The 21,511-nt window shown below is 38.2% G+C and overlaps 1 protein-coding gene across 1 annotated transcript in view; it reads left to right on the top strand.

The window, feature by feature from the left end:
* Window positions 1-3,395: 3,395 nt before the first annotated feature.
* Window positions 3,396-21,511, top strand: part of LOC135700079 (uncharacterized) — a 33,696-nt gene continuing 15,580 nt past the window's right edge. The window contains exons 1-3 of the mRNA XM_065220473.1: window positions 3,396-3,479; window positions 20,553-20,749; window positions 20,912-21,505. Coding sequence (XP_065076545.1) covers window positions 3,425-3,479; window positions 20,553-20,749; window positions 20,912-21,505 — 846 coding nt within the window. The 5' untranslated portion in view covers window positions 3,396-3,424. The remainder of the gene's footprint in view (window positions 3,480-20,552; window positions 20,750-20,911; window positions 21,506-21,511) is intronic.

The raw sequence follows: 21,511 nt of genomic DNA, 5'->3' as shown, positions 1-21,511 counted from the left end.
GAATTAGAACGGCTTGTTGTATAAATGTATTATAAGAGATGCAGAAGACATTCCACGTTATATATGAGGTTTAAAGATGTTTTCTTCATACTTCTTTGATTCAACATTTTCCAAAATTGTTTTCTTTTGCTTTTATCTTAAAATGTTATTTGAACGTGCATCTTACTGTTTTAATACCACTATAAAACTTGTCGTATACAAAATCAATCCAGATTGACGTAAACATTGACGGTGCCTTTGAGCCGGACTGTCTCTTCATGCAGTGATTGACAGTTTCTTATGAGGTATTCGGAGGTTTGTTATAAAGAAAGTTGAAAATACTTTTTTATGACATCTCATAAATTAATACAACTGAAAATGTGCAGGTTGTCTTATAAGGAGTTGAAAATACGTTTAAATAACATTCTGGCAATTAGATGTACGCTTCGCTACTAACAAAAAGTATTCATGACGGATCGAAGGCGTGATGAACGAGAAAATAATTTTCATGCCATTGGCAAGAACATGATAGATACTTATAACAAACCTTTCATCAAACGGTGTTGGTCTAGTTAGGTAGTAACAAGTCTACCACGCCAAGAACCAGTGATCGAATCCCATGCTCAAGTTTTTTTTTTATTGTTTTTTTTTGTCACTGGTTTTTATGATGTTTCCAAAACATGTTATAAGACCAGTTTTTAGTTGTATAAGCTCCGCGTCTTGCGCTTTTTAGGTTGTATAAATGTATTAAATGATGTATATTAAAGTATTAGTGATTCTTTGCGTTAGTCATTACAAAGTATTTTCAACTTCTTTATGACAAGCCGTGTTGCTTGGGATATGACCTTGTCAATTTACCAGGAACACTTCGAATGAAGGTAAATTTTTTTCCAGGACGCTGGGAAAAGCAAAAAAATCGTGAATTTAAAATCTTGATAGGGAATATTTTGTGATTTGAAAATTTAAGCAAGAAATTCCTCCAATCAATTTTCGCATTTTTTTTTATCTATTGAATAAACCGAAAATTCCGTGCGTTTTGTGCACGAAAATGCGAAATTTTGTCATCAGAAAACGGGACGTTTCCGTGATGGGAAAAGTGGTTTCCCTAACACATCTATTTATATGGTCCCACATTACAATTATGGGCTCTCGTGAAAGGGAATTTAAGGTGTTCGGGGGCGCACATATGAAAATTCAGCTAGTAACCAGCTCTCAATTTTTTTTTTCATTGGTACTCTCCGCTCCCACGTAACATTGCAAGCTACATGGTTGCAATTGATACATGGACTATCTCTTTATCTAAAGAAGTTATTTCCAATTATATTTAAAAAAAATGATCAAAGTCCAGTTGATTTTATGGAAGTTTTATGGAAGTTGGAAGGAGTAATAAAATGTCCCTAATTTGTTGATGTTATATAGAATAATGAACACCAATTCAAATGCCGTCAAAATGATTTATGTTTGCTTCAACCAGAGATAACAACGTATAAAAGAAAAACGTCAAAACTCTTGATGGGCAAAAGGTACCGACAAGTTCTGCACAGCGTCTTGAAAATTTCTAACAGTTATTTCTGGACAATATTGCTGAGAAATATGAAATAAAAAAATAATGAAAAATACAATTTTTTTTTTTTTTTTTTAGATTCAGTCTAGGTCAATTGAGGAAAATTGCTCCAAAACGCAGCAAATCGTTTCGGATCGATGTTTTTAGAATTACTTGTAATTTTACACAGTTATTTGTTACTGCTCAACATGCCATTTGACACATTCTCGCGTAACATCGATTCTCTTTGGTTTACCACGGCAACATAAACGAATTAATCGCTGAGATCGCAGCACCGTTCGACAGAGGATGATGTTAGCTTGCGCCTGAAACAACACACTGAATGGGAAATTCATTTGCAGTCGGGTTATTCGCGAAAGAGAAAATCGATCAACAATGATAGGCCCTTTTCTCGTGTTGCGCGATATTTGTTTTCCAGAACGATTTGTTTGATTGCGATAGTGTGTTCGGAAAAGTTCTGTAGGAGTATTGTGCTTTTCTAGAAAGATATACACTAATTAAAATAATAGTGTGCTTAGGAAAAAAAAAACAAATTAAATAATAACTTTAAAAATCACGCATATTTAAAACAAAATATTTTATGTTAAATTGAAGCTCAGGTAATGTGAGAACTACTGACAATGTGTTTAAGTTGGACAATTCATAAACAAAAAAAAAATAAACTGCAAGGTTCCAAATTTACGCGATTAGTACATTTTCCATCAATCTAATAAACACCTTTATTTCAGCAAAGAAAAAAGTTTTTTTTTTATTTCAATGCAATTAAGAATCAACCTAGTATTAGGCTAAACTGTAAGGGACAACTTTGTAGAAGATGCTTTTTTTCGAATGTTTCAATTTCAAGATCTAAATGCATCTTTCCTACTAAATTCCCATTCTGGACCACAAACTCAATGTATGGACTGGCCGCGTAGTCACCCGATTATGAAAGTAGCATTTATTTCTACATTGCGCAAGGAATCAACACGTGTTCCGTACGTACAAACAAAACACCACCGCTTACAAACCATATGAGTGCATCGTTCCGATGATGGAAAGCATAAACATACCGACTTTTCTTCTGTAGATTTGTGATTTATTTTTGACCCATTTCCCACAACATGATTTTTCCCCCGGATTTATCTGTCAAATTTCTCTCTCATTTTCACGAACGATCACGTGTTGGAAGTCAGAGAGAGGGAGCAAAGAGAACGATACATGTCGCAACTGCCGTAAAATTATAGAGCAACATCTGAAAAGGGCCTACGAGCCAAATGCAAACGATGACATTAGACATCGATTTCTCGCGGATAAGTACTCATTCAGACAAACCGACACCAACATCTAGATTAATAGAGGAAGTTTGCTCTATCAGATGGTTTAGTTAGTTGTGATTCGTGAGCAACCGACGATCAAAGTCATTGTTTACGTTTGGCTTGTAGGCCCTTCTCATATGTTGCTCGAGAAATGCCATGCGCTCCTCGCTCAACCAGTTTCCTCGTGCGAGTGAGTGCGCCGCGGTGCTGTTGTGTAGGTTGTGGTTGGAGCAATTCGTGAAGATCACGATCACGAACGATCGGCCGCCGGTTGCGTAAATACCTATAACAAAGCCAACAGCACACATTAATGTCGGATACGAAATCTCTCAAGTTCACACACTCACTGACCACGCCACGAATTGAGGAAAATGAGTTGCTGGTTTTTCGCGCTCGCATCGAAGAAAAATTTGCCTCCCGATGGGCTTAGTTGCGAGAGAGATTAGAATGGAAGAAGATCTAGGATGTATTATTTTGATTGTTGAAATAAGGTGAAATTTTTGGGGAAATTAGAAAATTTCAAGTTTATGTTGAAGATATATTACTGGTTTACCTGGAAAAAAGAATCAATTAGGAATCTTTACCGATGACAGAAGGCAAAAAATTCAACGCTGGATGGAAACTTGACGTTGATGAAAAAGGTGATCCTTAGAATTAATCTGTGCTACTCGGTAACACCTCTTATTTATTAATAGGCAGGCAGATCAAGGAAAACTTGATTTGGAAAATTGGTTTACTCAAAAAAGATGCGATAACTGATTGATTGCCAGCAATCGGGAAATGCATTTTCGGAACCGCTTTTTCCTAAATAGTCGTTTTGCGTAGTGCTATTTTTAAATAATCCGCAGTAAAAGACGACGATCGTTTTCGAGTCGGTGGTGGTGGTGGTGGTGACAGCTACCAGCTGATGTTTTTACTTTCGCCAAAAATTTTGCTGTGAGTGTTTTGAGAGCGCGAGAATAGTGAAACTGATAGTGAAAAATATATAGTTGTATAGATGTCATATGGTAATGTTTACAAACAAATGCTTCAAAAAGTTACCATAGTTCACAGCTCAAACCGATATGCTTCACGCTTTAATATCTGCATCGGAAATCGTTCAACCGCAGTGCCATTATTCCGCATGAAGCAGCTCCCTTCGATTGGATAATTTGATTTAATCCGTCTTGCGCTGCAGTCTGATGCATGCCAACCATACAGTCTCAGCGCAGCATTGGGGTTCTCGGCAGCCTGGAAGTCAATTCCCAGACCGACAGAAGTGGAAGAGTAATCTGTCTGCGGCGAGAACGTGGCTGTAAATCCGGATCAGGACTTCGCAGCGTGTGACGGAGTGGGATGTAAAAAGGTTGTAAATTTCTTCTTCGCCATTAAATCTCACCGCGAACACGGGAGAACGTGCAGCTGCAGCAACTGCAGGTCGTCTTCCCGCTTGCGGATGTCTTCATCGCGTGTAAAAGGATCAACGATGGTACCCCCGTCGACTGCAGCTTTGCTGCCTGCGAGTGGAGTTGACACCGGAAGCCAGCATTGCACTAGGTGCGTTCCAACGAGAGGAATAAATTAAGCAGTTTGAATTACATGAGTTTAAGTGAACTTTAAAATATACACCGGAAACGAAAAGATCCACAGCTCCTTTTGCCCACAGATTATTCTCAAATTAATTACCGAACTTTTTGTCAAATGACTAAGTGGGTAGATAAATAACTTTTAGAATTAACTACAGATGCTTTTTTTATGGAAACTTAAATTCCCGCTGTCATATATGGGTAATTTAATATCGAACCGAAACAATTATAAAACCAATATTTTTCACTCGGTTGACCACGTTCCATTCTCTTCCACCTTGTACATTGTACCGGATGTGAATAATTAAATTTTCAAAAGATTCGATTGAATTAATAAATTTCCATCCGCCCGTTCTCGTCCACCTGATGGAACCGTAGAATATGGAACGCAGGAATGAAAATTGAAATCTTTGCAAAAGAGCAACTTTCCGCTTCGTTAGCCATTGAATTCATCGTACCGCTTGCGTGGGCCTCCCCCAAGTACCCTTTCTCTATAATATAAAACCATCACTACCAGCAACATCCACATGGTCCGAAGAGGGGTATGGAAACGGCGTGAATGCGGAACGGAAGGAGAAAAAGCCACTTCCTGGCATAATTTCCGGTTTTCATTCAACTGATGGCTGTGGGATGGGTGGTGGCTAGTTTCATCGGGAAACCCAGAGTCAAGAAAAACTGAAACTGAAAAGTTGACTTGTGCAGGTGCACGATACGATGCGTGGGAGGATGGATATTACGCATCTTTCTTGCTTCGATTCACTGGAACTGCAGAGCGGCTGCTGCTGAGTGCAATGAATCGTGAATCCGTGCGCAAGGGACTAACGTCAGAGTAAGTTGATGCAAGTCGTAAATTTGGTGTTTCATATTTCTGTTAACACACAGCCAGAAACAGGTGCCATGGTTCGCAGTTACGGTACTGGGTCAATTGGATGAAATATTTTTATTATTTAACGCGCACCACGATTGAAAGTCTTGCTAATAAACTAAACTGAACTAAACTTAACACGATGAAATGCTCCTTAAACCTTGGAAAAACGCTCCTTAACTGCGTAACCACTCAAACTAGCTATCCTGCCCATGCTTTATTAGCTCCACTCCTCTAAGTAAAAAATACATGGTAAGGACAGTAAATCTGAGCTAAGCTAATCCCCAAGTAACCAAAAGTTCTGAAAAAGGCAATTTAAGGCTTAAGCAGCTTGGTCCGGTGGTCTATAATATTCTAAGCAGCCACTTTTTTAAGTCTTTTGTCGACTTTTATTAACTTTTATTTTTGAAAGTTCCGGTACCATAGTTGAAAAGCATTCTAAGTAGCTTCTGGGGGAACTTAAGCTGCATCTTTAGAAACAAAATAAAATAAAAACAATTTTATGTTTCGTTCGCACTTTTATGAAAGTTGATTCGAAAGCTAGTGTTCAGTTATGATCGTGTTAAAGATTTATCAGTATTAATATTACTATTTGAGCTGTTTGAAGAATACAACCCAGTTCATCTGTGTGAGAGTCCCAGCACGAACCGCTACACAATTTTGAATATATTATAGTGAGCTATTGTCCCGACTACTGTTGGAGTTGGCAGCGCTGACTAACTAATTGGAACACGAAACACAACACCTTGATGAATTTCATATTGGTGTTTACCTCAACTTTTTACCTCAACATTTTCAGTATATGTAAACGCTTTATCAATTTCAGTTGTACAGCCTCAACGTTCCATGTTACGTCGTTTGGAGCCCATACAACTGAAGCATTTTCTAGGATCGGCCATACGAGTAAACAATACAATGCCGTGAATCCTCGGCAATCTTAGAGATGAAGCCAAGTTGACGATTAGCCTTGGAAATAATCGACGCATAATGGGAATGAAAGGAAAGCTTCGAGTCGAATAGGACACCAAGATCCGTCACTTGATCCACTCTGCTAAGAACAGTATCATCAATGTGGTATTCATAAAATATCGGATCTTTGGACCGATAGAAGGTCATCACATGATATTTGGCGACGCTGATGACAAGCTTTTTCGAGCTGCACGAACATATTATTAACCTTTGCAGAAGAAAGCAGTCCTCGATGCACATATACGAGCATATACGAGCTTGCCCTTGTGGCCAAGGGTAGATGCAGCGTCATTGAAAAAAAACACAAACAGCAACGGTCCCAAATTACTTCCTTGCGGGACACCGGACGTGCTAGCAAATGGCGATGAAACATAAGATCCGTGTTTAACGTACAACGTTCTGCCAGTCAAGTACGATGACAACCACGACACCAATCGATTTAAGGCTCCCAATCGCGATAGCTTGCAGAGCAACACTTTATGATCAATTTTGTCAAAATCCGCCTTTAGGTAGATTACGTCAACCTGCGCTTTATCTTCCATAGCCGAAAAACATGTAGTAGTGAAACTACATACATCTTCATCTGGTAACTTTCTAGGAATGCAACAAATTATATAGAAGATCATTAAACATCAATGAATTTCTTAGAAATGCAGATAATTTTGTAGAACTACATCAAACTTTGAAGGATATTATTGAATTTTTGTTGAAGTTCACTGAAGTTCAGATATTATAATTGACGTTAATGATCTTTTTTAAAACTTCAGTTAATTTGGAGATGTTAGCATTAGCATCGAACAAGTTGCACAATATCGTAGGTGGTACGAATTCAAAACTATTAAGAGCAAGACGGATGTCTATTACTGGGCAGATAGTAAGCAGAAAATAATCACTATCTCTCAGATAAAGACATATCCTGCTCCAACAGTTAACGATGGTCCTGACCACGTCGTTGCAACTGGTAGGGATAGGAAAGGTATGTTAGTCCAACATTTACTTAACAGAGATGCAGAGAACTCTACGACCCCTCATGAATGTCTCGGGAATTTAGGAATTATGTTTGTAGGCAAGGTAAGCCAAAGGATACACCCAGTCAGTTTTGCTGGTAAATGTAGATTTTTTTATAAATGTTGAAATTGCTGTTCAGAGCGTTTGCTGGAAGAAAAGGTTGCTGAAATAAAATTAAGACCATACTTACATCTAAAATGTATGGTAAATGATAAACTGACCCTAGATGGAATTACAACAAACGCTTCAATTGGTTGTTGTCTTACCTATTTCTACACGTTCAAAAAATGCTACTCAAATCCAAGTTCACTTCACTGAAATACCGTGAAACTGTATCCATCCGCAATTGAGCAAAAGTCCATCCAAATTTGATCAAATGTCACCCACATTGCTGCAGATTTTCCGGAAAATCTGCAAGACCATGATCGACATTCACTCAAACACGAGTAAAACCCTACCGATTCCGGAGTGACCCGAACCCAAAATTGGGCTGCACTCTCCATCCGTGTAATATACTTGTGCAAGATCCTCCAACCTCACCATCGTCTTGATAGCAACTCGTGCCTACTCTTATTCACTTTTTTTTTATCTTCTTAAACAATCCTCCCCAACCGGTAGAAGGTCCAATTTTCAGACCTTTACCCATTCATATATTAGAATACCATTAAATTTAACTCAACTAACTCAACACAAAACTATTTTTGTATTTATCTTTTGTTCGAGGAGAAAATCATCCATTCCCTCTGTTTCCATCTGTTGGTCATCTTACGCAAAGGACGCAACCGTTTGTTCCCTCTTCGTATTGGATCGTCGTTTCCTTCTGCTGCTCACAATTTTCCCCCTTTCACAATCTGATCTAAATCTTCACTTCCACCGCTAATCTTTTTTACCTAACCACTTGCCACCATACTTATTGAAACCTTACATATATCAATCCCAATAATTTCCACCAAAAACACTTGAAATTTTGATTCAACTTGATGAGCTAGTTTTTGGAGATGTTCATGATAAATTGAAGAAATGTAGAAGATCTAAAAAAATAATTAAATCTTCTTTAAAGATAGAACTTGGTTCAATATTTATATAGAACTTGATGGCAAATAAAAGAAATTTTCAAAAGATCGAGAAAGCTTCATAAAACTAAAGTGAATTTATAGTAGTTCAGTGATCTTTGTAGAAGTTAAACAAATAAAGTTGAATTTTGTAAAAGTTCATGGAACTTTACATAACCTCGGTTAACTAGCTGCTTTGACTAGAGGGATCTCCGCAGAGAGAAAAAAGAACCGTGACCACTTTACATCACCAATAACTCGCGACACAACGGCTTCAGTTGACCAGTAAACAGTCTGGAATACAAAGCGCCAGCCCCTCACCGGACGAACAAACTCAAGACCATCGCCGAAATCAGAACCGACAACTCCCAGCGACCAAAACCAAAGCGTCTAAAGTGCACCCCACACGACAAAAGTTTCGTCAATAATTCCATCAGTAGGGTTGTGAATCTAATTTCCGCCCTATTAAGCTTAACCCATACTTAACCACTGTCTTTCGAACGAATATGAACTCAAAAATTGAGTAACTATACTATAGATGACTTCCAAATTTATTAAACTTTCTATACGTACCGTTGGATTTGATAAAAAGTCACAAATGATTGAGATATTGTAAGAAATCTAACACTGCTTCTTGATTGCAAATTCGTTCTACAAGATTCAATTTCGTCCTAACGCATTGAAACGCCATTGGTTTTTCAAGGTTTTTCTTCGTTCTACGAATGAAGACAGAAAAATTGATTTGCTAGGAGCTCTTCTTTTGTGTTGAGAACATTGAGTTTAAATTTTCATAAACGCACTCGTATAGGCTTTGTGTTGTAGCTTATGAGCTAACGCATCGAAACAAACGTATTATTGATTTGTGTACGGTGAAATCATGGATATTATTGCTGATTTCGGCTCGGTAGAACGGAATTGGGCGATTACGACGAAGTAGCGCTCTACCCTATGTTCATGTCAATAATTTCAACAATATTTTCGGGGGGTCATCAATACAGGGTCGCATTTTTGTATCCGATTGAAAGATGCCGATTAACAGGCTCCATCTGCTGCTGTAGTAAAACAGAAGGGGAAAATGAGGGGAATTATTGAAACATTAAATCAAACTTTTTTGATTTTGCGTCAATATATTCATCAATATTTTCACGGCACACTTCGATTGCACTTCTGAAACACAACCTCAACGCACAAACACGACGACGACAACATTTGACAAGCGCCTTCAGTCCAGGAGGTGGAACGCCAGCACGGAGCAAGCAAAGGGAAGAATAGAATGCACACACAGAGTCATTTCTGCAAAATCTCGACAATACACTGAGATATTCAAAATGCTGCTTTGGTCACTCATTTGAGCTAACAGTCTTCTTCAAGGCAAACTAGGGTAAACGCTCCTATAGTTGCGGTATGTTAGAAGCGTTAGGTTCCTATAGTTGTGTATGGAGACACCGTACACAACTATAGGAACCTAACGCTTCTAACGTACCGCAACTATAGGAGCGTTTCCCCTATGTCAATTATCAGTGACGAACATGCTGTTTTTTATAGGTTTATAGCTAAATTTGTAACGAAATTAAGTGACTTGAGCAAAACAATTACATGGAGTTGTCAAAGTGAACAAGCATCTACGTTCTGAACTGTTTGGATAGCAATAATGTGACTCAGAATGCATGAAATTACACTTTTTGTTATCAGTTGACGAAAGGTTTTTTTGAGGATCAAGTCTATCAGTGACTATGTGAAAAACAATTTTGTCGTTATCGTGTGAAAATCTGTCTGCACTGCACTGCTGAACTGCTAACATTGACAGCCAAACGCGAACTGTTCCAGTTACTAATTGGGAGCTTTCTATGCAAACCAATACATGAATTTGTATAGTGTGTGGTAAGCAGAATGATACTTTATGCCCATGAAAGTCCAAAAAATTCCCAACCCGAAGATTTCTTCGACCGGACCGCGACTCGAACCCACCGCCTCCAGCATGCCTTTGCTGGCCAGGCTAGGGTAACCATATCAAAAACTTGAAAAGGAGGACATTTCGTTTAAGGTTTGGAGATTAAGGAGGACAATGATTCCCTTTCTTAACATTAAAGGAGGACAATGGGTTTTTATCAAACGTTTTAATAATATGTAGGGAGAGGAGGAGCATAGTGAGCATCCCGCAGTTTGGCCCTGGATCTCTAGCTGCATGAAACAAATCAACTGGTAGTAGGTTCTATATTATTATGATATTGATCCTACAACCAACCAATTTGTTCTGAACGGCCGGAAGTTCAAGCTGGTGCACGGGATGCTCACTATGCCCCACCTGTTCACTATGTCCCTCTTACCCCTACGCTATCACAAAATTCATGATTTTCAAAGGTTCAATTGAGATTGTTCATAACTTGTAGTCGTTACCAATTCAATTCATCTTCTCGTTATACATCTGAAAAAAATGCATCAAACTAGCCTTCAAATTCATTTTTGATACTTGGAAATGTCTAGCTGATTTGCAGAAAACTACAGCTTTACATCCTTAAAATGATCCCAACTTTAATCATGTTCAAAAATCAGGATGCATGTCATCGCTGATTGAAACCAATATGGAACATCTAAGCAACCTGTTAATTTTACCATTGATTCAGCATAGGACCCTAAGGCCGCTGCCATAGTGGGAGTGAAGAGATGCGCTTAGCGTTCCATACAAAAAATCCTATTATTGATATTATTCCTTACATTCGATTCCACAAATCGCCGATTGAAGTGATTGTTAACAAAATCAGATACGTCTATTTGAATAGTTACGTTTGCAATACCTAAAATCCCATATAACCAGAACGTCAAAATCGAACACATGTTGGATTCAATGTATTTGGCTGTGTTCCATTTGATGAATTTTAACTTAAATTTTACAGATAGAAAATATTTAAATAAACCTATTGCTAAATGCTATTGTACCAGTCTTATTTCTGGCAGCCCAGGAAGCAATTTGGACAAACACCATCAATTTGACAGAAAGAAAAAAATCAAATAAACCTGCTATTGTACCAGGCTTATTTCTGGCAGACCAGGAATCAATTTTGACAAACACCTCGAAAATCACACGATCAACAACAGAGAGATTTTCGAACATTTAAATTTATTTTCGAAATGTCAAATTTATGTAAAAATTCAGAAAAATTAAACACAGCCTAAGACCATAGAGGTAGCTCTAAGACTAGAAGGTCTCGAAATAACGTGCTCAACTTTTTAGCTCAGCTCTGGTACTCTCTTCAGTCCCAAGCTAATCGATTCACCCCTCGAAACATAGGAAAATCCACTAACCTCCCATTTTATCTGTCAAACTTTCATAGCAAATCAAAACAAACATTTTTTAGTACTAGAATTTCGACTAGAATAGGGTACGTTAATCGTGCATATTCCATGTCAAGTGGAAATCGAACATCGACGCTACTCGGTTCAACACTCGCTGCAGGCCGTAAATAGCGCTCCCTAAGCTATAATTAGTTCGAAGAAGTGGAAGTCTTAGCATAACACTGTTGCGTAGTGATCGAGGTTGAACATTAAATGTTCACTTGTTGCAGAATTGGTTCAAAGTCGATTCTTCCTTGCAGAGTATCGGCGACGGTTAAGGCTCTGAAAACATCTCTTCAGATACGTAAGGGCTCGACATTGATCAATTGGCAGCGATTCTCGTAGCTTGGAAGACGAAGTGGGCATCTCCAAGGCAGCTTACGGAGCGCAAAGCGAAGAAAACGTCGTTGCACAGATTCAATTCGCTCGACCCCATTATTGTAGTTTGGGCTCCAGACTGCAGAGCAGTATTCCAACGTAGATCGTACGAGAGAGCAATTGAACGATTTCAAGCAGTAAATGTCAGTGAAGTTCTTAGTAATCTTGAAGACACAGCCGAGAGTTCTGGACACTTTGTCGACGACATATTATATATGGTGTGAGTGTGTCAGACTTTGAGTCCCGAAAAACGCCTAAGTCTTTCAAGCAATGCACCCGTTCGATAGTCGTGCCTAGTACTTAGTTGGCCCTGTGATAACATGGTGAACGTCGTCGAATAAAGGGGGAATACCAATGGTCCCAGATCTAGGCGGGAAATATGACAGGTGGGCAGGAACTCACGGTCTCCCAGTGAGTTCTTTGCCGTTAATGTTCACGAAAAGTTCACTATTTTGCCATACAGAAATTCAAAACAAAATTTTTTTTTGGGCGAATTTGGACGGTTTTTGACCTGGGTCATATGACCGGAAGGTGAACGCTGGTCACAAATGCCGTGCCAAACTGATTTCCTACGCAATTAATCAAAATTTGATGTGAATTTCGCTAATGAACACGAGGAGCATTTCTTATAGCAAAACTTGCCATAACAAAATGGGCATAGTTCATTTCAGTAAACAAACTAACATTTCTTCCTACTGTGTCACCTATGTATTAGGCCACTAGGTTCCAGATGGCTACCCTGAGGTATACTGGACTTCGCAGAAGCTTGCTGAGCGACAAGTACCCAAAGCTACTGTCAGTTAGCGCTCCGTGATGTATGAACGAAACTATCTCAAAAGATTTCCACTGATCCCTACACACTTAGAAATAACTAATTTTACACGTTAAAAAATCCATCTTTGACATAAAAGATGAGACGTAAACAAACATGTCATGTAGTACTAAGAGCTCCAAGACTGAAAAGTTCGTTGCTTGACGAAAAGTACGTTTGATTGAGCTATATTTCACGTCTGTTATGACTCATATTTACGCCAAAATTGACGCTCGTATATATCACTCTCAGAGCACCTAAATTTACATAGTTTTTTTTAATTATGTAGCTTATCAAGCTTAGCGATCGCAATTTCGTGGTTTAGCTTATCGAAGGCTGCGGTAAGATCTGTGTAAATTACGTCCGTTTGGGTCCGAGCAAGGAATCAAAAATATCTCCATATGACAAAATGACAAGCGATCAACGAACCGAATAATAACGCTATGTCAGAAGTGCAAAGCAATAATGATATAATCTTCTTCCTTTTTTTCATGACAAGCAGCCCGTGCGACACAACTCACTCGGGGCGCTAGAAGGAAACGAGCAAATTGTTGGCAAGCTGCTTCACGAAGTAAAGCCGAACATGATACACGTGTGTTAATGGTAATTTTTTTGTTATGTCTTTTCTCGATTCATATCAAGCTATGTCCTCATCCGTGTATATTACAACAAAGTAGGCAAGCAATATATCATTATCCTTCTACCACTCGGATCGAGCTATGTTACAGAGCGAGTTTGTCATGGTAGTCGTAGCAACCGTTTTGTTTGTATCGTTGGTTGCTTTATGTGTTTGGATTCGCTGGGTCCGAGCAATCAAACTGTCTGTGATGTAAGACTGTAGGCACAGCAGGTTCGTAGTTGTGGTACGCCCAGTTATGAATCCGTGTTGATCTATACTTAGATATTGCTTGCAATGCGCATTTAGGGACTCTATGACAACCAATTCAAAAAGTTTTGATACAGCACTCAGCAACGTGATTCCCCGGTAGTTGTTTACGTTGCGTTTACTTTAGGAAATTGATTAGCACTGTAAGTCTCTGAATATATGTAAGTTTCCCAAGGTCTTGAATTATGATTTAATTTTGAAGTTTCGGGAATTATAAGCTTGTCTAAGCCCATGATCTTGATTTTTTTTTAAATTGTGGAATTCATTGTAACCTTTCCGTCCCGGACTATTTTACTGTCATCAATTTTGTTGTTCATTTGGCTCTCAATTTATTACCAGCTCGAACCAAAGATCTCAATTCCATAAGTCACACCGGATTTGCACGGAAATTCCATGGGGTCTGTCCAATGTGAGACATTTTTATGTTTTTTTTTATTTCCAATATGAACGTAACATTTTTCGTTAGCAACTCATTAACGAATCGTATATATGCGAGTAATTGCCATGTATACCGGATATTCTAGGTTTTCTAAATCGTCCTGGAGTTCAGTTGATTTGTTCTACTATATCAACCAAAACTGCAATAATGTCTGTAGTATCGAAATATGTCCAAACAGATTCAAAGTGTCTATGTGGATTGTACCCGATCTATTGCTAGGTATACATGATGTTATAGGTTCTGAAATCATTCTAGAGATCAGATTATTTTTCTACCAGATCAGCCAAGACTAATTCAATATCTGTAGTATCGAAATTTGCCCAATCGAATTTGCAGTGTCTATGTGGATCATTCCAACCTATTTTCGTGTAGCCAAATGTTCTAGGATTTCCATATCGATATTTCGATATTACAGATTTTTTTTCCTCTGTTCGGGACCTAATAAACTGTGACCAGTAATTTGATCTATTGTAGTATATCCCGTGTCTTTAGTTTAGTGCATGTCGTATTACTTCATCACTGTTGAGAAATGATGAAGTATTCGATTTTTTTTTTTATAGTTGCCACTCTTGCATTTATCGCAAGGATCCGACTCTAATTGAAAGGTCCCGCTATTTATACCCTTCGGAGTGTTGAACCACTCATCAAAGGCACGCCCCTTTATCAGTCAAAATTGGATTCCTTAACAACAAAAACAAGCTATGACACCGATAATGACCATGCATCAGAACCCTAGTCTTAACCACTTCAAACTAGGGAACAACGAATAGAAGATTAGGAATCACAAAGATGAAGACAACTACCTCATTTTTTTCCTTGTTTCAAGATCATCCTCGGTAGACAAAGCCGAGTCTTGTCACTATCAACAAGGCATAAAAAGTAACAAGGACTAAGATGTGTTCTTTGGTTTACTGAAAAATCCTGTTCCGCTAGTTTGAAGCAGTCAGGACTAGGAATCGGTGGTAGATCTTACATCCCGTAACGTACCACGTTAATCTAGTAAAACAAATCATCTGAACTGCAGGTCGATTTAGGGATCCTAGATCATCTGGTATACGTGGAAACTCCAGAACGATTTGGAGAGCTTAAAACATCTGTTATACATGACAATAGTTCATGCATGATCCACATAGACACTGTGCATCTGTCTGGAAAGATTTCGATACTAAAGACATTGTCCCAATCTCGGTTGATGTAGTAGATCAAATTATCTGAACTCCAGGACGATTTGAAGAACCTTGAACATCTGGATTACTCGGAAATAGATCATGCCTGATCCACATAGACACTTTGAATCTGATTGGACATTTTTCGATACTACAGACATTATTGCAGTCTTGGTTGATCTAGTAGAACAAATCAACTGATCTTCTTCTTTCCTTTATTTAACGTCGGTCTCTGTTCCGCAATCTAGTGCCAATCACCGACGGACATCGATTGCCATCCATTGACGGCAATCGAATGTGCAGGAAGGCAGCTTCCACATCTGCGTAGGATATCGCACCCATTCATCACACATGACACATGGGGCGGGACCAACGGCTTAACTTCCCTTCCGAAGGAAGACGTGACCGGAGATTTTTATGCCTCAGAAAAATCCCACCGACCTCGGCTGGGATTGAACCCAGACCCATCGGAGTGTTAGAAAGCAGTCACGCTTACCACTACACCACCGGCGCCGGCTTAAAATCAACTGATGTCCTGGAAGATTTGGAAAACCTATAATTTTCGGTATAGATAGTAATAAGTCGTGCATGATCCACAAAGTCACATATATACGATTTGGTTATGATTTCAGGTATAGGTTCATATTAGAAAAAAAAATAAAGAAAATGTCTCACCATTGTACAGAACCCAAGGAATATTCGTGTAAATACAGAACCGCGACGTGACCAACAAGTGTGACTTATGGAACTCTGGTAATTTCTCGATTATGTGCAGGGTGTTTGGTTTGAATCGGTAAAAAATTGAGAAAACTAGAGCCAAAGTAACTAACAACATTTTGGACAGCAAAATACGTCAGAGACGCAAAGGTTAATTTTCAATAAAATTTTCATTTCAAATGAAAATGCATTAATTTTTTTTTAAAGGATGATTCATCAAATCTAGGCCGGTATTACTTAATAGAATGTTATAATCTAAGGATGTTTTATTATACATAAATAACTAAAGATGATACAATGCTATTAAAAAAAATATTTTTAAATGTTACAAACGATACTCCTTTAGCTCAGTCGGTAAAGGCGCAGCTTCAAAGCAATTCCATGCTGGAGACGACTAAGTTCGATTCCCGTCCGGTCTATTATTTTTTCGGGTTGGAAAATTTCTCTACTTCCTTGGGCATAGGATGATACAGGCATAGAAAGCTCTCAATTAGAATGTGAAAGTACTTCAAAGAACACTAAGTTGAGAGCAGGCAAAAATCTAATATGCTATAAGCAATAAGTTTGAAATGCCATGTAGTAGCAAACAAATGCTATTTTTAGGCAATGAAAACAGTTTTTTTTTTTTTTTTTTTGTCGCGCATTAGTATTTTAGTATTTTCGCGGATCTAATTTAGAAAATATTGTAACTGCCCTGCAATTGTCCTGATCCCAAGCAGTTTATTAACATTTGAATCCGGTGAATGTATATTAACACTCTGTTTCAAAGATATCTACTTTTTACTTCCTGAATCTCGAAAATATATGGGTCAGGGATTTCAAAACTTTTTCTTTTTTAACTTCCAGAATTTTGAGAATTATTCATGGAAAGAAAGTTCGAAATCCAATAGGAGGAAGCCAAAAAAAAGCATCCAGAGAAATTCAGTAGAAACTTGCGTGTGAATTCTGGTTAAATTTCCAAAGGATTTTTTAAGAAATGCCCAAGGAAATCAGAAAAAAAAACTTCTCCAGGAAGCCGTATGAAACTTCGTAATGAAATTAGAGCTAGCTTCCTCGGAAAACTAGAAGAAGCTTCCCGAGGCAGTTGGAAGAAACTTCCATGGGAAATTACAGGAAGCTACAAAAAAAAACTTGCAGCAAAAGTCGGAAGGAAATTTTGGAGGAAGTCAGAAAAAAACTATTGGATACATCTGGAGAATAAAACTTCGGGGGAAGTTAGAAGAAATATCAGAAGAAAGCAGAGAAAGTTAGAACAAATCTTCCAGGGTAAATAGTTGGAAGCAACTTCTTGGAGAAGCTGATATTTATGGGTGAAATTTAAAAATTGTCCGCTGAAGGAAATAAAAATATTAAAATTGTGTTGTTATTTCTACTTAAAGGGAAGTTTACCACATTGATTTTTTTTTAAATCGATAAAAGATTAACCCTCCATATCTGAAAAAAATATTCATGCAAAATTATGTTGCCTCATAATGAAAACAAGTTGGACTCTAATCAATGTTGAAAGGTCGGTTTTTGCGGTTTTTTGACGTACGACTACGTCTGTGATTTCTATATGGAGGTACACTTTGTGAAAACCGAAAATGGACCATGTAACGAAATTTTGAAAGATTTTGAACGTTATTAATTCAGCTGCCCCTTAACCAATTTCAAACATTTTATCAGCAGTCGATCAGAAATATTTCCACGCATCTATAAAATTTCTTCCGACTGTTGATTTTCAACAAGAAACTATTGAAAAGTGGAAAATATCAAGCATTGTCCAGCAGATGGGCCAAGACTTTTGCGAGTGGCCAATCATTGAACCGAAGATAATGGGATTGTCCGGTCCGATTTGCTGATCCAGCTACCTACACGTCATCATCATCTTTTAAAGGCTTTAAGCCTGCACAGCAAAAAAATAATTTTGATATCACATCAAAGTGGGTGCACTTGAATCGTGTCAAAAATATGGTGTAATATTACTTGCCAAAAACGAAAAAATCGGTGTATGATGTGAAATTACGCTGCTTTCACTGCCTTTTTTTTGTGGCCATTAAAATAACATTATATTTTCGACATGATTGAAGTGCATCCTCTTTGATGTAATATTAAAATTTATTTTTTGCTGTGTTTACTACCATCGGCCCTTTTCAGGACCACCAAGATTTTCCAAAAGAGTTAAATTTCTGAACATGTTCCAACTAAAATTCATATCAAAAGGTTCTTTTCAGGGCAATCATAGTCATACTAAAGAGTATAAACAGAGAAAACCCCCTTCAAACTCCTATTCCTATACAAAGCACAAGCTCTTGCTGCAGTTAACAAATATCATTTATTATATAAGACCACGTATTTAGTCCTACGTCACCATTGCGTACAACCCCATAGGGCTGTTCCTTGTAGTTTTTAGTCCAACTTTGTACCATGATGAGATTGAAAAATCGTTTGAACTCTTTTAAAAAAATAGGAAAAAAACTTTCTTTTTAAGGTTTTCGATATCTTTTTCCAATAATTTAAAAAAATAGAAAACGTGTTTCTTTCATCTTCCCCTTAAAGCTTCATGTATCGTTCTACATAAGTGAAACAGTTTAGTCGATTATTATGAAAAATTAATCCTTTTTAACAAACTAGTCTCGGGATAAAAATAAATTCACAATCAGTATCAGTGAAACTCGAAACCATATGGGTCCTTCCAGAATCTTCAAATTTTTGACAGAGCTCTTGAACATTTTCCAAAGTCCTATAAGTATGAAGTCCGTTGCCAAGTTTCCATTTTTCAAGCAAGAAATTTTGAAAAATATGCAATTCTAAGTCCTTGAATATATGTTTCCTTTGTCTGGGATTTTACTGATAATTAAATATCCAAAGTCCAAAAAATCCTACTTCGAAAATTCATAAAATTATCCAACTCTGATAACTTAAGATTTTTCACAAGTTTGAACTCCAGCCAGAAATAGCAACCGGGAAAAGTCAGTAGAAACATTCGGGAAAAGTCGAAAAATCTTGCGGGAACAATCTGGTAAAGAGGATGTCGGAAGAAATGTCCGAGGAAATCAGAGAAAACTTCTTAACGAAGCCGTATTAAACATCCTAAGGAAATTGAAGCTAGCTTCCATGGAAAGCTGGAAGATACTTCCATGCTAAATTACGGGAATCTACACACCAAAGTTTCAGGAGAAGTCAGGAAGAACTTTTGGGGGAAGTCAGAAAAAAACTTTTAAAGACGTCTAGAGAATCAAAACTTTGGAGAAAGTGAGAAAAAAGCGGAAAAAGTTGAAAACAAACTTCTTGGAGAAGCTGACATTTTTGGGTGGAATTTAAAAATTGTAGTACTATTTAAAGGCGAGTTTACCGCATTCAAAAATCTAAAAATATTGGATGAATATTATCTTTTGATTTCTGAAAAAAACACACATGCAAAAATATTCTGATCTCATCATGAAAAAAAGTTGGACTCTAATCGAAATCCCAATAATTTCTCATAAATAAAACGAATTTCTTCAAGCTTCCCCTTAATACTTCATGTTTGGTTCTACATAAGTGAATAAATTTGATTGGTTTACTATCAAAAATTAATCCTTTTTGTCAAACTAGTCACTGGATCAAAATATTTCCAGATCAACTAGTTTATAATTCACGGGTTGCACTAAAATAGTCGGGAATTCAATACGCTAGTGCAGGGGCTGTTGTACATTTATAATCGAACGTCTGTATTCTATATGTATATTTCTGGTTAACTCACAACAAACGTGCTTAGCGTCCACTCAAAAATGGTGAGTGTCTTCGTGCTATACAAAATTCAAAAAATATAGAAGATTGTCTAAGCGAGGCACAGGAAGGGGGTCCAAAATCTCTCAAAACGGTCTGCGGTAGTTTATGAACAGTGCATTACTTAAGCACAAAAATTTCTGACGAATTTATGATTAAACTGCAAATAATGAAGTTCTACAACTCAATACTTCCGAAAAGGTGCTCAATCTAAATCTAAAATACCATTGAACAATTGAAAAGTTCATTTTATACAAACGTCTTTTATCAAAGAATGTTTAATTGATCTAGCAATGCAGCAAAGATAATCATACCTTCCCAGGTACATCATACTAGCCGTAGCAAGTAAACATTCATCAATTAAATAAGCGCAAAAATCATACTCATGAGAATCAGAATCACTTTGAAAACGAGAAACCAGTCCGGCTACATTCTGTTCGAATAAATCACCCTTCTGCTCGACTGGGATCTTCATCGGTTATATGTCTTACACCTTTTCTTCCTCCATGGGAGCAATACGTTTCATCGTCGTGTGAAGTAGCTACCGTTCTAGCAACACTCCTGCCAACCTTTTCACATATTCAAGAAAATGTACCGACCAAAGACGAACAACCTACAACTGCTCCCTCAACCGGCAATGGCAATCAAGTAGAATCTGACCCAGCTGGACTGGGAAAGAAAGCAACTTTTCGGATGAATTCATATAAAATTTACATTCATACCTTCTTAGTTAACACACTATACTTGCTCAAACGTGGCTCTATTTCCTCCACAGCTTGTTACATCGACGTCGAGGACGACGAAAATGAAGAAGACCAAGCAAGGGATTCCAATACGGCACATGGAACCAAGGGTCGGAACGGCGGTGATGAGCTTGATAACGGCCAGTCACAGTGGTGTGATTTACCGGATCATATCATGGAGCGTATCTTTGCACACCTGAGCATCAAACAGCGATACTATGCTAGTTTGGTATGTAGACAGGTACCACTAGCAAGTGAAGACGGAATTTCATTTGAAGAAATTGTCTTGTTCTGATGGGATGCTGGAGGGGCGATGTCCCACCGAGAGCAGCTCGATTTATTTCGTTTGCGTACTGATGAGATGATTTTCATGATTTTCTTCTCGTTACAGACCTGTTTCAGCTGGTATCAGGCATTCTCGCTGCCAAACGTATGGTCCAATTTTCTGGTCGTGGACGAAACACTTTCCCGGCTTAAATACAACTACTACTCTGGCTGGCAACCGGTGCTGGATCATGCCCGAACTCAAAATTGCCTGATATCCGTGGGGAAGCTTTTCCGTGGGCTGGATTTCCGTCCGGTTTACTCGTTCAACAATATGTTTCAATTCATGACTCTGATCTCGTGGGCTATTGAGCAGAACCAGCAAATGAAGATCCCATCGGAGTGGAAGGGCTGTGGATTGAAAATAAAATCTCTAAATTACATCTTCCCCTGCAATATGGCCTCCAGCGAGGATCCGGAATCGATCAAACTGTTCGGAACCGGCGGGCAGCTGCTGGCTTCCCTGAAGAGATTAATGCTCAACCTACCCAACCTGCAAACGTTGCGGTTGGTCGATTTGATGCTGGAACGCTACGAAGCGAACCACCTGCTGGACGAAGTGTTGGAAGCGTGCTGTTTGGTGCTGAAGCGGTTGCACCTGATCAACGTAACCTTGGTCCATTGTCCGGTGATGCACATTGGACTGTTTTTGAATCTACAGGTGAGT

This window comes from Ochlerotatus camptorhynchus, unplaced genomic scaffold (genome assembly GCF_037179485.1).
Source record: "Ochlerotatus camptorhynchus isolate MF236.1 unplaced genomic scaffold, CSIRO-AGI_Acam_v1.1 ptg000128l, whole genome shotgun sequence".
In the NCBI taxonomy this organism is placed as follows: Eukaryota; Metazoa; Arthropoda; class Insecta; order Diptera; family Culicidae; genus Ochlerotatus; species Ochlerotatus camptorhynchus.
The sequence above is the reverse complement of the archived record's forward strand: the minus strand, read 5'-3'. Positions and strand labels throughout refer to the sequence as shown.